Source organism: Aplidium turbinatum, chromosome 3, assembly GCF_918807975.1.
Source record: "Aplidium turbinatum chromosome 3, kaAplTurb1.1, whole genome shotgun sequence".
In the NCBI taxonomy this organism is placed as follows: Eukaryota; Metazoa; Chordata; class Ascidiacea; order Aplousobranchia; family Polyclinidae; genus Aplidium; species Aplidium turbinatum.
The window spans coordinates 44,891,623-44,909,712 of NC_137474.1; the positions used below are offsets into that span (position 1 = coordinate 44,891,623).

Here is an 18,090-nt window from a genome sequence, read left to right on the forward strand (position 1 = left end):
TAATTTAGTAAATATGCGTAACTTCATTTGTTTGTTATTGTGAGACGAAACTAGGAAGAATGGAAATAGAAATGGATAAAATAAAGGTATTTTTATTCAATGTAAACGCGCTGCCGCGTGTCATTATCTAACTAAAATATCTCTCGCCGCTAGCCTATGTCGATTCATCGTTTTCTGAGGTCACGTCCATTCGATAATAAGCGATTTCTTTCATGCATTCTCAGTTCAGTTTGGCAGTTACCCGCCTTTCCGTCGATTCAACGTTGCAAGACGTCGCATAAGTTCATATCTTTAGTTTGGTAAACGGAGATAAGATTTCATTGTGACATTGCTATGCAAACTTATATTTCACATGAGACAACTTGACAAGTAAATACACAAGTTTTCACAATTTATGACGAGTTATAGCACATGGAAATGTTACGCTACAATTGCTTTGCGAGGTACTGCATCGCGGTTTAGTTTATCAGTGACAGTGAACCTGGTACAAGAAGCCTCGAATATATTGATTCAACTAAGCTGCATCACGTATAAACGTGGTGGAACGATCGTCCTTTTCACAAAAGCGTGATGTTCTGGTTTATCCTACACAAATGAGAAGCGTATTGCATTTCAAATCTTTACATGTCGACTTGGAAATAAATGTTTACAAGTATATGTGAGAAGCTTTGGGAACATCGACGCCTTTTCTGCTTTTGATCGGACAAAAGGAAAGATTTGAAACCAAAATCATAATATGTTACAGAGCAGCTTCTATAGTAGGCAATAACGTTGTAGCCTATGCTTTGTTTGATTGAAAGGACATAATTGTCTGCGAAAAACTATTCTCGCTCTAGATGCATTGGCACCAAGTCTTATGTTTAATTTTACGCAATTTCAACCGCAAGCGACGGTAACTCATCGTATCAAAGTTGAAGCTTTTCTTGTATCGACGTCGCTTATAAGCCGTGGTGAGAACAAAAGGTCCACGCATACTGTCAATTTCCTTCACGCTGTGAAGCAGTTAGGATTAACGAGACATGGGCCAAATTAATTACTTTCATCCAGCTGGTGGGAAAATTTTGAACAATAGAATATGAAATATTTCAGAGGATGTGCTGAGAAATGCCTTATATCTCTCAATTTATAACCTTTATTCGCTCAAAATTTCAGCTCAATAGAGGTGAATGAAAGTTAGGAAAAGTCAAGAAATCTCATAGTCGCAGCCTCAGTGGTTTTAGAGATACAACTGTTGATGCAAAAAAGTTGAATTGACAGCCCCCCCCCAACCTTCAAACAGTTAAGTATACAAAAAAAATTATTTTTTTAAAATAAAGTTTTAAACACTTTATTTAGAGTTCAAATGACAAGAATATCCATTTTTTAGATAGAAAGTTGCTTTTGAAATGCGTTTATAGAGGCTCAAAGTACGTCAGCGGTTAATGGGTTAAAATCAAAATTTTGAGCAAATATATTAACAATAGGCAGCTTAACTTTCATAAAAACTAGCTTAAACACTGCCAAACACATGGCAATACTATTACAGAGCACTTTATTTGTGTAAACAATTATTTTCGTAAATGGAAGCTATCAGGCGATAAGTAGACAGCAGAGTTTACTGACAAATGTTAGTCAATTTGATTTTTTCACATTCAACTCACTAACCGAAGATGAGAAACTTTCAAACAAAAGCAACAAGAAAAATCACATTTACGTTATGATATCAATAAGTGAAGGCTGTGTTGGCTTTGCGCTTTTGTTATGAACTGTTAATCTGATCAAAACTTTGTCAGTCTGCAAGTAAACGAAGCAAAAACCATAAAGAGAATTGTTATTAGAAAATTGGTACGACTAGCAAAAATATTGCTGAGTTTTGTTTTGGCTGCGTCTGAAAAAAGTTTGCTGACCCTGGTTGTATAGGTATAGTATTCAAATGCTGTAGCCTACTTGCATTAAACTTTCTTCAGTTTAATCGTTTAGATTTTTCAAAAACGATTTTCTGGTGAAGTTGATTTCTATCGGAATTGGACTGACTATGTCGAAGGGTTTGGCCACAAACGTGGGGAATTCTGGCTTGGTATGATTTATCTTATTTAAGCTTAAATGCAACCACAATGTAATAGGACACAGGCGTATAAAAAGTTTTGGTTTAAACATGCACACGAAATATTTCCATCTACTAAAGATACAAAGACAAGTTATTACAAAGTGTGGAAACAATCTTTGTCAGTCTTTCACGCTTGGACAAAACTAATTTTACCAAAACTTCAGACGTTATAACCTATTTCTTACTTTGGAAATTCATTAAAAATCTTAGATACGATACTTGTGGCCTACTTTTTGAAGCTTAGAAAAAGGTTACAGGGCAGCTCTGCTCTCGTTGAGTTTGTGTTTATTGAATTCAGTGATAACATTTGGCAATGGTGAAACCATCGTTAGTTTAATCTGATTTAGCATAGTCTAGATACTAGCACGATCACTAAGAAATATTTGTGGTAGCGCTCTGTAGTCTAGTCAGTTATGCACGTTTTAGGGCTGTTTTGTGCAAATTTGGGTAGACATTTTTCATATGCATTTTCAAGTTCCTTAGACACATCAGACTCAAAATCCGTCTGGAGCCCGAAAATTTCGGGGGTGGAAAGTCTCCAAAATGCCGCTGCCGTTTGGGGGGTAGTGATGGCTAGAGAGCATGTATAAAAATTGTTTTATTTTTTTAAAATGGCATATGAGTACGTCTTGTTTGGGGGTAATTTGGCCTGAAAAACCGTTTGGAAGCATCAATTTTAACCCAAAACAATCATTGAACCAGATAATGGACAACAGTTGTCCGAAACACTAAAACCGTATGGATAAAATGATCGTTTTTGTGTAGGCTAGGTGGCAATACGTGAAAGCGGGAGGCAAGTTTACAGTAACCTGGGCAGTGAAAGGGGTGCGAATTTAGTTTTGAATTGCATTTGCACCAGACAGATTAACTTTTGAGTTTTAAGAGTAGAATTGGCAGTCAGTCAGCCTTCGGGAAACATTGAGATTGGTCAGTCACAAAGAGAAATCCAACTATAGGCCTACTATTCCCTACAGGGAATACAAAAATTGGATTCCTCTTTTGTTTAGTCTATTTCCAGCAGGGAATAGCAAAGTTTGACTTCCCTTTATTCAGTCAATAGACATACCATTGCAACAATTTTAATCTTTCTGAGTTACGGTACGGTACATCTTTTGTTTGTCTCCTATAATATGACCTAATATTGGTACAAACCAGGCAGTGTTAGAATTATCCAATAGGCTACGAAAACTGATTAGTGTTAGAATAAACAAGCTATCACTTTTGTGGTTCTGACTTGCTTCAAGTGTAATTGTACGACATTTGTCAACGTTGTTTCACCATTTCACCATCCTGATTACACTAATTTGTCAGAAGCAATCAGAATATGACAAAATTTGTTTGCCTTATCAAGCTATTTGCGGGTTGATTGTAAAGAACACCAAAAATTTCACTAGTCCTTGCCGCACCCCTGCAACTCAGTCACAGCTGTCTCATGGACGCACAAAGGACAAGGCTGGTTTTATCAACTGCCAACTTACGATCAAGCTGTACTCTATTATTAGGTCTAAAAACTTGATGCAAGCCTTGTTTCATCATGGGATAACCTTATCTTACTATAGCACTCTTCGCTTCATTGAATAACTCTCAGTTACAGTAAAATACTTTTACTGCAGATCAGGTGGAAGAGTATTACCAACTGCCCTACGACATGGTGTATTTACTGTGGTAGTTGATGACAACATCGACCAAAACAGCTCCAGTTCTGCTGCAACTCATCACCTGCATGGAACACCCGTTTCAATCATGCAGTTTCAATTGCATAATGATCAAGGTGAACACCGGATCAGAAGAAAGTATGCAGACATGGCCACAGACGAGGTACATCAACTGAAGTCAAATAGCACATGTTCGCTTGATACATTCCTCAATGTATCACTTGCAAATCTGCCTAAATATGCACAACGCCCCCAATACACTATGCATGACTGTGAAGAATCATTTAAAGAGAACATTCAACTGGTACTCCAACAACAAAACAGTGAAGAAGATTACTGCTGAAGGTGAAGGATGCTGTCAGCAATTACTACAATGCAAAGGGAAGAAGAAGATTACAGTACCGGTACTCCTCCTTCATGGGTTGCATACCATACAACTAAAGCAAGAGATCAAACTGCAAACATCACAACAATCAATAGCATTCTTCCAATAATCGACCATGTGAGTCATAGCTGGGATTTGCAACTGCACATTATGAGCATTGCCAAAGATTATACAGCATATCTGAATTCAGGCCAGGTTGTTGGTTGTTCACTGTTCAGATAAACCCCTGTACGCAATGAAGAAACAGATACCGTACAGTGGTTATGTCCAAACCAAGACGATTACTTTTGTTTCCTAGGTGGATTGCATATTGAACATACTGCTCTACTCTGTGTTGGACAGCTGCTGAAAGGCACTGGTCTTGATACGATTATCAACTCGACTGCTTTACATACTGTCGGATTGGCCAATGCCGTATGTCATGTTGTAGCGATCCATTATTTCAACATATAAGTTTTCCTGCCTTTTACTAAAGTTTCTGTAATTTTCCATGCAACTGCTCCCAAAGAAAATAGAAAAAAGGGCGCACACAATAAAATGGTTTGTTCGTCCTTTGACGAGAGCTCTATCAAATCGGACCAGCTCACATCAAACCAGCCCAGTTAGACCAGTTCAGCTCTCAGAAAACATTAAATTGATTGTTTAGTTAAAAATGTAATGATTTGTAATACTGTTTCCCTGTTCCGTAATTTCAATAATGTTTCCCTGTTCTGTAATTTCACTATTCTGTAATGTATAAATTCAAATTGTGTTAGAGACCTACAATATTATATGAACACCTTCTGATAACTTAAAATTATAATTCGAATAACAATTGTGTGGAAATCAGTTCATGGAGTCAGATAGCCAAACTAGATAAATTAGATAGATAGAAATTTCACCAGGCAGTCAGACAGCCTTAATATTAATTCAAGACATAAACAAACATTAGACCTTAAATAACAATAGACCTAAATATATATTACCACATTGGTGACCCCGGAACCACATTAAAAAAGCAAGATACGCTTTGCAAATGACAGCAGTATGCTTGAAAAAACTTTCAAAGGATGCTTATGAACTGTCAGAACACGAAGACAGACAACAATCATTCCAAGATTGGTTGTCTAAAAGTAATGAAAGTACAATTTTCAAGTATTGGTTAAACATTCTACAAATCATAAAAACAGTTCTACTATAGCCTCCGTGAGATCCTTGCGAAAGGCTAACCTTCCACTTTTCATACGCACAATCGAAGAATTAATATCTCCATTTTTTTGCATTGGATCACATCAATTATGCTAGGTGGTCGTCAGTCTTCATACAAGACTCAAAATAAATGGAAGTGTTACACATTCCATTTGTTTAAACACTTTATGGCTGGTCACGTTGTTGTAAATTCTGTGGGACAGCAATTCTCCAAGGTAGCGATTGACCAGCGCCACGAGCAAAACAACAAACAAGTAAAAGCATCCCAAGGAGGATATATCAATCTTGTCAACAAGGAAGATCTAGACTTTCTACGCAAGATCGAGATATCTCTTCCAGAGATGCTTCACTTCCTAGAAAAAGTCGATGGTAAGAATAATATTATGACCAAGCAATACAAAGAATGTTCAGCAGCATTTATCGAGCAGTTTGTGCAGGACTGTAAAAAGATATACAAAAAGCTCCACATTAACCCATTCAGCAGACAACAACAGTTTACAAAGCTGAACTCGTCGGCCATTTCACCAGAAGGGGTTACTGTTGATTGTAAGGAAATCTTTGACTTGAGAAAGGCGCAGTGCAACAACTTCAAGAAGACCCGTTTTGTTGAAGGGACAGATGATGTACGGTAATAAAAACACCAATCAGAAAGAACGCTTTGAAGTTGCCAAGCACTGCTGGGAAAATTCAAATGGAATGCCCCAAAATGATGTTTAATTCTGCAATGATGAACAAGCTTCGTGATGCCTGTTGGAACAGAAAAGAACTTGCAAGGGATGTTTTTTGCTTCGAATTTACAGGTTTGAAAGAAGGCCTTTTATATTTTTTATGTCTACTTTTTCTGTAGTTTTGTTTTATTGTTAACCAGCAAATTAGTTGAAAGTAGCCTATTTCGTAATATGCGCACAATTCGTAATGTTTGTATTTTTAGGGTTACCAAAGTGCTTGGCAACCAAAGATAGCTTACTATATCACAATCCAATATCAAGGATCATTGATTGCTTGACAAGCAAGTCAGTCACTTATCCAGAAAAGGCAGATGAGCTTGTGGTTGATCTTTCTGTCATCATTCGAGCTAAAACTGCTACCGTGGAAAAAAATTCTACATTTGAGGAATTTACATTAATGGTCTTAAATGAGACAGCCAACATGGGAGAAAAGCAGCACAGAATTGACTTGGTTGCAGAATGCAGATCAATACCACGCCTTAAGCATAAAGAGCATTAGGCCTACAACGTGGGTCGGACAATAACCCAGAACTTAAGTTTGAAAAAAAGGATCTCCTACCGCCAAACTTTTCTGGCTCATATCTTACAAACTCGGCAAACAAAACGAGATTGAACCAACTTATTGCTGACATCAGCAAAGAGCATCATTGGTCATGGCAAAAAGACTTTTGCATCCCTAGCGGTAGTAGGTTAGTGTTTGGGCCAATATTGGCAATTATGATACAAGCTATGGTGATCACCTTGCCTTAGAAGAGGCTGACAACAGGATTGTTTCCCACATTAAGGATATGTTGCAAAGTGGTTTGTCAACACTATGTGTACGGACTGTGGATACAGGTGTAATTATCATCCTCCTTGCTTTCATGAAGCAGTTTATTGATTGGAATGCCAACACCCAAATAACTGTGGACTTTGGCTCCGGAAAACACAGGCAGACCATCTCCATCAATGCTGCGTACAATCATTTAGGAGAGGCTGTCTGCTTGGATATATTGTTTTTTCATGCATTTGCTGGAGGAGATGCAACAAGCTCCTTTTACAAAATTTCTAAACGCAGCTGGTTCCATATGTGGAAGCAATATTTTAAAGTGGAACAACTCACAAGAGTTTTCCAAAGGTTCAGCTGGCTACCATCAGAATCATGTCTGACTAAGAGCATGTCAGATATTGCTGATTTTGTTTCATTAGCATATGCAAAAAAGATGCAAACTTGAATCGACTTCGGTATGAGCTGTTTGTCTCATCATCATCAAATGAATTAAGGGACCTTCCACCTACACTTGATGCCCTGACTCTACATGTTCATTGCAGTGCGTATCAGGCAGGATGGATAATTAGGGGGAAACACTATAAATCAATCTGTTTGTCCATCTGTTGAACATTGGGATTGGGTTAAATTGCAGAAGGAGCTGAGCATTCAGTGGAAAACAGATGCAAGAGCACAACATTTGGAAAGACTGACGAAGACTTGCAAGTGCAAGATGGCTAAATGTGACAACTGCCAATGTGCAAAATTAGGGTTGCAATGCCTTAGTTTTTGTACCTGTAAGAGACAATGTGTAGTGTAGCATGACATTGAAGAAGATCATTTCATTGAGTAAAACAAACAACAACTATATTATATACAGTAAGGTAACCAACAAACCATTTGCAAAATATTGTGCTTTTTGACTTTTTTTGCAATTTTTCGCTATTTTAATGTAAATAACTGGCTTTGTGATGATTTTAGATGAAAATAGGTGCTTTTAAACATTTTTTTGGGCCAAATTACCCCAAATTGATTACCCACATGCTATAATTTAAAACATTTTGACATTTTCTTGTATGCGCTTCATTGTCTTGTAGCCCCAAAAGTGGGAGCAGCCGTTTGGGCACCTTCCACCCCCGAAATTTTCGGGCTCCAGACGGTTTTTACATCTACTGCACCTAAGCAACTCGAAAATATAGGTGAAAAATGTCTACCCAAGTTTGCACCGAAATGTGCATAACTGACTAGACTACTGGCTGTTGTGAACAGATTTAACCCTTTGCTTTTCAACGTTTTTTTGGAAGTTAACTGCTCAAGGGGGGGCCGTTTTTGGATCAAATTCAATCAGCTGTTACGTGTTATCCGCTGATGCTATTTCAACAGAAGTTGCACTGGTGTGAAAGCAAATCATTTGTCTATAAGTTTGAAAATTCATTATTTTAAAATTTTATATCTTAAACTTGATATTTCAATTTTTGCAAAGGTACCCAAAAACGACAATTTTGATTTAACTTGCCGCTATTTAATTACCGTGCTAATCCGATTTCATGCAAACTTCTAAATAACAAAGAGCTCGATCGAACGCACGAAGTGTGTGTGCGGTGTGCCGAATCATTGCATTGATTAGAATTGACGACTTGCGAGCAAATCTTATTGTAAGCTACTCACTGATTCTAAAATAGTTACAATCAGAGTAACATTGTTACACGAATTTGAAAAAAAACAAAACTGCGTTTGTTGTCTTACATTTTTATCCTAAACTAATGCATTCCGAAACTCATGGCTAGCTTCTAGTTTTATGGAACCAAATTTCTCATAAGTAACACCTTAGCCTGCTTGAATAGCTGTTTACATCTTCGTTTGTGTATTTTAGGTCTACAATTGAGTTTGTAGTATGAATATTTTTAGTAGAGAGAAGACAATTGAACAAGTTGTTGAAATTATCTGAAATTTCTAAGTTCAAATTAGGTGCTTTTGAAATTGTGGATTTGTGTCAAGTCGCATCACAAATATCATGCAGGCCACATCATAAGTCATTTCGCTTACGGGTGTTTATAAACATGACTCATAAATTACATCCACAAAAAATACAGCATTTACATCAACAAAGTCAAGTTCGAAGCTCACTTTTTATTGAAGGTTGTTTCAATTAATTTGAAAATGCATTTTTAGTCCGCCAGCGTCGAAATAATGCAACAGCGAATTGAGGAACATGCGTAAACAAAGGAAATGTGAAATAACCCACAGTCAGCAAATCTACATAAATTTAACGTTTACAAATGTTGAATCAATGTAAAGGACTGGATTGCTGACTGGGTCCTTATTGTTTGAAGCACAAAAAATACGCGTAAAAGCGACAACATCAGCAAGGCAGTGATTATGTTTCTGGCCAAAAAAAAATACCTTTTGACTTCAAAGATAAAAATGATTATAACGAAGCTTCAAAGTTTGTCGTAAAACATTTTACAGAGATACAATAAACATAATGATTTTGTGCCAGATTGTGAGAAGACTTCCTAGATTCTTTCCAACCATTTGCATGATTGCAAATTATTTTCTATAACTTTATATTGCTAAAAAATGGCTTCTTTGTTGAAACAACGTGGCTACAATTCTATAAAAAATTCTTAGGCCTACTACATTGAAGTAATGAAATTTTTTTTGTGATTTTGCTGATGACGTTTTACAATATCCGAGAAGTAAAAAATAATAATGATGAATTATTTTACAAAACCGTGGTTTGCAAGTGCTTCACAAAAAATTGTTGGGGGAAAATTTCCTATTAGACGTAAAACGTTTGTAAAAGAAAATTGTCGGTTTACGTATTTATAATGTTTATTGCGCTGTTATCGAATTATAAACTGCCTGTAGGCTATTGTCTACCTTTGTGGTTGCCGGCCAGCTTAGAGCAGCATGCAAACTAAGCGTTTATGGTATTTGCATCGTGTTATGATTCTCGAAAATTTCCCACGAGGTCTTTATTTTTATCGTGATATTTTTGTGCCTCTTCTGTCCTAAACTTGAAGTCATTGTGCAGCACAATCCACATCGGTTTTTAGACTCAGTCTTCATTGAAAATCTTTTGTGTGGTGCATCATTTCAAGTAGTGTCTTCCCCTAAACTGTTACACAAATCGCCCAGATTCAGGTTGATTATTATGTATCTTACAGCAGTTGAGAGCCCGTTATTGTATGTGTGGAATTATTACTGTAGATGTCTGACTAAATTCATGCCAAAGTCGAGCAAATTCTGCTTTCGGGATCCTTGCCGTTATTTACGGTATTTTTTGTTGATAAGTTTAGGCAGCATTTTTCCAAGATAAATGAAGACATCGGTATTGTTCGTCACTTAGATTTAGTTTTCTCAGCATTGGTTATTCATTCTTTGATCCACTAGTTTGTCCCACTTTTGGTATAATCGGATCGTTTATAAATGGCGGGTCTTCACAATAGCCGGCCTCTTATACATTGGAGCAACGTATTCAGATGTTGAATCAATGATCAAGAAAGCTGATTCGTTGTTTGTCTTATGTGACGCCTAACTTTATGCCTCGTCTACAGCACAAAATATTTTGTAATGTACATTGTGTACATTGTACATTTATTTTGCGCTCTTTGGAACAAAACACAGTGCACTGTGAAACAAAAATACAGGACATAACAACCAGTAGGCGACATAAAGCAGTGAAGGGACGCCATCGAGTTAGCTGCTACGTGTAAATGGAGCCTATCTCATAATTTTGAGTGTATCTCACAATTACTGTTTGCAAAAACGCTATTTCTCCGGCTTCTCCCAAAAGCATTTGCAGTGATACATTTCCTCAATTGCAAGTTTTGTCAATGAGAGCATTTCCATAGAACGTTTATTTCGAAACCAGGTTTTCGTGTCTTTGTCCAAGAGAAGATTTCTTATTGTAACGTTTTTTATTCGTCAATGAATATTATCTACTTGAAACAACTGTTTTGAATAGTTTGTGGCCTCCATAGTCTACTATTTTGATCGTGGATTGCTATTCTTCTTTGTAGAGCTGATAACGCAAAAAACGTTTGCTATTATTGTTTCTAATTAACAGCTTTGCGATCACTGGCTTTTCTTTGTAGCATAAGAAATAACGCGCTTTGTATTATTGAGGTCAAACCAAACAAAAGAAAGCAAGAGGATGCTTCTCTCTGCTCGCGCATATCGATGCACGAAGCAATTATGAGCTTATGGCTTGTCATCGCAATGTAATCGATTTCACGCTTTGCTGGAAGTTAGCTAGAAATAGCAAAAATTCACCAAAATCTTGAATTTACAAGAAAACTACACAACTTTTAGCATCAAATTTAATATCATCAGATCCGCCTGGTAATTTTAGGAAAAGTCAAGAAAAACTAAGTGCATGGCGTTACTGTGCTTCAAATAATTAAAGGAAATATGAGGGGGGGGCCAAATCTGGCCTCCCTTTGAGGAGCAAAGTGTTAAGGTAATGCGGGAATTAATTCTTTGTATTTTTCAGGACTGAAAGATTTACATTCGATTTTAAGCACAGGACGTCACATGTTGAGAGTTGACATGGAGGACTGGGAAGGAAACACAGCCTACGCTGAGTACAGGTAAGTAAACATGAAGCAACGTTACAAAGTAATGCTTTAATATTTTTTGTTTGATAACAAGAAATAAAGTTTGAGAGGTGCAACTTGTATGTTGTTCCGGTCCATGGCGCTCAAAAAGGAAATGTAAATTGAAAGTGTTTTAAAAACATTGAAACTTCATCTGCACATCAGTCTCAAGGAATTGAACAAAGTCAAAACATATTTGAATAAATCTCCAATCAATGCTTTTGTTCATTCAAAATTCAATCGCTTCTTAAGACATTGAATTATTCTTATAAACGCTTCCAAAATTATGAAACGGTCAAAATAGTTTTAAATTTTCATGTCGTGTTATTTGATTAACTCATGTCCTTCTAGCGTCAGTTTGAACTGATGGCGCAAAAAGAGTGCCAAGTGCACTGAAGCTGATACAAGTCCAGTTTTTGGGTTAATCTAATAATGTAGAATCCAATTACTTGCTTGACCCCTTTGAATGATTAGATAACAGCTATCACAATGTTTACAACAAACTAAATTTAAGAAAGTGCTTTTTAAACATTAACTGCTACCAAAGGAGTATAAATTAGAATAAAATAGAAAATTAGCTTCAGACAAGTGAAACATATCTCACTGAAGCAATAACACTGGTCAACAGCAAGTTTTAATCAAAGACCTGCTTAGGCTATTTATTGAAGGGTTTTTAGCGCTGATTCCAAAAATGTCCTTATTTCTTTCCCCAAACCAGGTTTTTGAAATATTTGAAATTTTGTTGTTTAAATTAAACCTAACCAATAGCGACGCAAATGCGACCCATTTTGACATAATAGAGACAATTTTGACCAAAGATTGCACAAGGCGGATTTCACTGTGCCAGGCATTGTGATTACGTATTGCATTTAGAAACGTATTTTTATATAACTAAATACGTGAAATACGTAAAAATACCTAAAAGGCAAATAATTTCAAAACTGTTAGAGGAAGAACGAACGCAGATTTGGAATCGGCGCCGAAAATTCATTTAAAAACTTTACTGGTATCTTTGCGATTAACAAATTTAGTAAAAATTTGCTGACCATTGTAATATGCAAAAAATATATTATAGTTTTCCAATTTTTATACTAGCATGTAACAATATTTTTATTTACTTTGACAATGAAGCGTTTTGTTTTAATTGAGGTTCAACTTTTAATTATTCCTTGTTTGCATGTCACTATCTCAAAACTTTGAGAAGAAGTGTGAAACTCTATCATTATTCTTGAAATATTTGAAACGTTTCTTACCTTTAAGCATTCACGTCACTCTCTGGATAAACTGTTTTCCAGTTTTCCTTGTTGCAGTATCTGCATATACTTTTGCTGCAAACAAATATTAGGAAGATAAATTTTGTGACAATACAGCCAAACTAACGTCTGCAATCGAACAAAACATCAAGACATCAAGCAACAGTACTTGGTTCTGTAATTAGAAATAATATCATGAGCAAGAAAACTTATATTTAGTGTTTATTTATTTAGAAACATGATCGTTTAACAGTAATGAAAAAAAAAGTTTTTAAATATCACCGCAAGCAGAGCCTGTGTATCAATAATTATTTTGATTTCATCAGTGTTGTTATAAACTAGCTATCAAACAAATCCATGTAAAAACAACCATTCCTCATTACTGCACTGATGAGCCAGAAAATTTTTATTTTCCAAAGCATACATTTTTTTTGAACTGCAAAATATCATTGCAATTGAAATGCTCAATCGTTTACAATATAATTTGAATAAACTGCTTTGAATAATACAAGTTTAGCTGACAATATAAAATTTTATGTTGCGGGTATTATAAACTATTTTGCAGTTTACACTGCCTTATAGCTTTTTTCGTCTTGTTGAACTCTTCAACTGCCACGAATTCTAATAAGCCCAAGCTCTTCAAAAATTTACACTGTTTGCAATCAACGTGACCTTGGTCTTTGTTTACCAAACTGCATTGGTCTTAGTTTTTTAGAAGAAGGAAGACTTGTGTTTTATTTTGTAAAAGTTGAAAAAGCATTAGTAGGTTTGCATCTGAATTTTTTCCTGCAATTTTCAATGATTTAAAGGGAATTTTGTTTTTGCAAAGTAAACTTTATTCAGTTCTTTCTTGTCGTAACGCATAACATCACTGTGACAACATTTGTGTGGAGAGCCTGACATCTGGTTTTGAAGTTACCAAAGTTTGAAGATTTTTTTTGCGATCTCCAAACGGAAACAAAACGCAAAATTTTTGTAGCTTATCAAAAATTTTAATCATTTAATGCATTTCAAAGAAAAAATACACGAAATGTGTAAACATATCTCAAAATACTGTTAAAATAGCCTACAACAACTTTCATGTTTTAATTTTTTTACTTTCCTGAAACAGGCGCCTACGTTTGGAACGAAGTAGACAAAATTTTTCTATTATACTGTATGTTATATGAATGGATGCTTCTGCTTTGTCGTTAAATTGTTTCAGATGAGTTTGTCTTGTATACCAAGTGCCAAATTTCCAAAATTTTTATCGATTACGAGATGTTCCAGTTTTTTCCTTTCATATTGCATGGCAGGAAAATTTATATTGTTTGGTTTTGCTCTATATTCATAAAATTTTGACAATATTCTGGACTTGTTTTATATCACTTTCGACGACTGGGCTACTTTTCAGTAGCAATTGGGCTATAAATTTAAAAAACATCTGGCAACCTCGCTGTTTTTGTTTCCTTGCTGTTTGTGTCTTATGTCTGGCAGGCTAGTAGCATCAATGTTGTGTTTTACTTTAAACTAAGTTTATTAGGCTTGAGTTAAAACATTCCTCCTTTCTTAAAAAACAATGACCCAAGAATCATAATGATGCTCTCACTAGGATGCTCAAACAATGTTGCTTATCATAGTATTCAACTTGAATAAGCAATAGGGAAACTCATGCATTATCACATTTTTGATTAATAAAATAAAACTGTAATTGTTTCTTTGCATTTGTTGCAGTTTCTGTATATTAAGTATTGCAAGTGTACATGTATATTTTCACATATTACACATATTTTACATATATTTCACATCGGTAATTTTGACAGAAATGAAACCGATATCAAGTGGTTGCGGCTATGTAAACACGCCGCAATGAGATTCTAGCAATGAAATTAGCCCTAGTAGTTTGATTATAGTCAGTTAACCCTATCTTAATACGACACGGGGTTTTATGAGGACGCCCCACTCTATTAGTGAAATATTTCACAGAAGGAAATATGCTACAAATGTGAAATTTCTTGACTTTTAGTTTTTATTATTTGCGAATTTTCTAAACCTAAACTGGTCATTTCTCTACCTTCCTGCCCTTCACAATAAGCATTTTGTCTCAGGTGACTAGACATTTTCGTGCAATGGTAGTTATACAAATGTTAATGTTAGTGCAATATAAATGTTAGTGCAATTACTTTGAAGTGTAGAAACGTTCAAAAATGCCTTATATTAATGAGCAAAAGTAATTTTTTGTTTAGTTTAGTTATATTTCAAAAATATCAATTTTGAAGCTATTTTCGGTAAATTAGACTAAAAACCGACTTTCTGGCGTTTTTTCATCTCAAACACTTTATTTCAATAAATTTGTTGGGTAAAAATGTAATTTTTATACGCACAATACACATGGCTATTACCTTGTAAAATATTTTGGTTCTGTGATTTTCATAGCTCCCGTTATTAGCGATTAATTAGCACGGGCTAAGATAGCCCGTGACGTGCTTTCCGCGTACGAAAACAGCTCGCATCAAGATAGGGTTAACTGATAGTGTAGTAATTTGTAGTGTAGCACGTAAAGAGAGCTTGAACATAACATAAATAAAATAGTTTTGTTTTTGAAGTCATAATAATAGAATTTTTCCACTGGTCTAGAATGTTGGTTGTGCTTTAAAAGCCTAGGGTACTAAATGAAAATTTCAAACGGAAATTAAGCATTAAAATGCGTAAACTGAACATTCAAGAATACATTTCAAGAAAAATTACCGAAAAAAAATGGTTTTCAATGGCACTGGCAAGGCCCAAAGTCCAATGTTTCATTTATTTTCATTTTTTTCAAAATAACCAAAAAGTGCAAACACTGCTCGAAAATACGTCACAAAAGACAGCAATCACAAAAGCCACTTTACCACATCTGATGTTTTGAGCAAACTGTTTGATATTTTGATGTTGAAATGTGATGTTTTGATGTACATACATACATAGCCTACAGTCAAATCGCCCGCAGTAACAATTATTGCGAGATCAGCTGATTACTAGTCTCTTGTGACGCAGACTGTACAGTCGCACGCTTCGCTGTTCAAGCCCAATCTCGTTTTGAAAGCTCTGACAAAAGCACGCGGGCAATGGTGGTCAGACCGCAGTGGGGCAAAATTTTATTGAAAATCGTTTTATGGTAGCATGTTAAACAGAAAGAACGTGGAAAATCGCCAAATCAGGTATTTCCTTTAGTATCCCTTTAAAACCAGCCATCCGCAACCAATCATCCCAATTTCAGAAAGATATGCTGCAAAGTGTATTAGGAAAGGAGAACTTGAGCATTACATTATATCAGTGCAATAGCCTAATAGGCATAGCTTTATATTTGTAAGTTCATGATGATATAGCCTACATTTTCAACTGGAACTAGTCTGGAATGGCTGTTTTTTAGACTGAGCGCAAAGACTTATTTTCAATGTCATCTTTGAGACATGCATTGGACTGGTGCACTAGTAAATAGCAAATAATTAGCCAATAAATTAAGCTAGTCCATTCTTGAAGAACACAAGTAAATTTGCTCTGAACTTGTGATGTCAGTCTATTGACCCAAAAGAACTTTGAAAACATTTGTACTGTTTCAGTACTGGTTAATGTACCCTTTGGAATTGCATGTTTTATTGCAGAATCTATGGGTTTTTTGGTAGAAGAACCATTTTTATTCTCATTCGTAGAGGCTGTATTCCTTTCGCCCGAAACCAAAAGCAGCAGCAAAGAGATGTCATGTGAACAAAACCTTTTTCAGGCCGCTTTGAGATTTCATTTCGGTCAATTTCATTTCGCCTATCATGTAAACGTAACCTAAGACAACTAACAAAAGACCAAAGAAAGAAAACGTAAATGACGCAATGACGTAAGAAAGCGATACGGCATGTGATTGGTCAGTTTTCGAGATAGGCGCAAAATAGGGAACCTTTTGTAAATGTGCGACCCGGTTATTATGAATCTGGAAAGGATTAACTTCGGTCATTCTTTGAAAAACATTGCTTTTCCAAGTAAAGATCGGTACTTGAAGATGATGTTAGGTAAGGTTATAATATTTAATATCTTTTCAGGTATTACTGATTTATTGCTTTTGCATGTTTTTCAGGACTTTCTGATGATCCTCCTTTTAGGTGAAACAGGCTGTCAAGGGTTGAGATAGTAATAACTATATTTGGTTTAGTTCGCTCTGCTTGGCTTTTTGCTTGGCATTGAGCACTTTCTGTAGTATTAATAGTTTTTATTGTTTATGGTTTGGTTTTAATATTTTTTAACAAAGATCCGGTTTAGTTCACTTGATGTAAAACTTGTTTATTTGTCTTCTTTGCAAGCCATGAAATATGTTGCATTCTACGGAACCACCACATCTCAAAACCATTAAAATTTTCAGCCATTTTTGTTGCGATATTCCAGGTTTTAGAGTTGTATTGACAAAACAGCATTAATATAGAATTTTTTTTATATTCTAAACCTTGTCTTAAAGGATTTCTGCTTTTTATGAATCAATTGATATGTGAAAACAGAAAATTTTCAATCGGAAACGAATCCACAAATTATCGATCAACGATTCAAGGCTACAATGGAACTGCAGGTTGGTGTAGAATAGATGGGTCGTGAAATATCTTGTAAATTATAAACTAACTTTATTAGTTTATTACAAGATAATTACTTGGTATGCACATACAAACGAAGCACTTGGCAAAATGCATCATCTCATCATCAGCATCAAATAACTATCTTGTATGCCTGACGAAATGCAACATCTGTTGAAATTCAATGAAAACTAGACTTGTATCGATCATATTATTTTAGTTTCATTACATAATCTATAAAAGTTTCTGTCGCGTTTCAATTATTATATCACAAGGTGATCAACATCTTTTCAATAAATACAGTACTATGGGAACATCTTGACTGAAAAAAGTTTCTATCTTTATAAAACAATCCCCTTGGACCAAATAATCGAAAAATATATTTGTCTTCAGCAACACTGCGTGCTGCATGATATGTCTATAGTGCTGCATTATATGTCTACCAAATAAATTGAATTGACTTATTTTATATCCAATACATTGTTAAATATTTAGGTGATGATTTGGCTTATCACAATAATCAACAGTTTTCCACCAAAGATCGCGACAATGACGACTTCTCCTCTCGTCATTGTTCTAGAGAATACTGTTGTATTTCCAGACGTTTAATATAAAATAAACAATAATAATTGTAGCGATAGCCAACCAAGTGAGAAAACCATTTATCTCTTGTACTTACTGATTCAGTGTATGAAATCAACGCAATATATAGTAAGAAAGAAACGCAAAACAATCAACTGAGGAACGTGGTACAGAACGCTCAATTGATTACACGCGCAGTGCGGTGGTAATCAATTCCAACGTCTGTACCAGAAAACGCTGAACTGTGATTATGTAGTGACGCTGGTCACGAGTTACATATATTCAACGTAAAT

The 18,090-nt window shown here is 35.4% G+C and overlaps 1 protein-coding gene across 1 annotated transcript; it reads left to right on the top strand.

Moving 5' to 3' along the window:
* The first annotated feature begins 1,696 nt into the window (after positions 1-1,696).
* Positions 1,697-17,240, top strand: LOC145766861 (angiopoietin-4-like). Its single transcript, XM_082578562.1, has 4 exons — positions 1,697-1,720; positions 1,960-2,056; positions 11,289-11,385; positions 17,147-17,240. Exons 1-4 carry the CDS (start codon positions 1,697-1,699, stop codon positions 17,238-17,240), a joined length of 312 nt encoding a protein of 103 aa, XP_082434688.1.
* The last annotated feature ends 850 nt before the right edge of the window (positions 17,241-18,090 follow it).

Coding starts and splice junctions, on each gene's coding strand:
- LOC145766861 (XM_082578562.1), top strand. CDS start 1,697: ATGATATCAATAAGTGAAGGCTGT. Junction 1,721..1,959: donor TATCAATAAGTGAAGGCTGT/GTTGGCTTTGCG, acceptor TTAATCGTTTAG/ATTTTTCAAAAACGATTTTC. Junction 11,386..17,146: donor ACAGCCTACGCTGAGTACAG/GTAAGTAAACAT, acceptor ATGTGAAAACAG/AAAATTTTCAATCGGAAACG.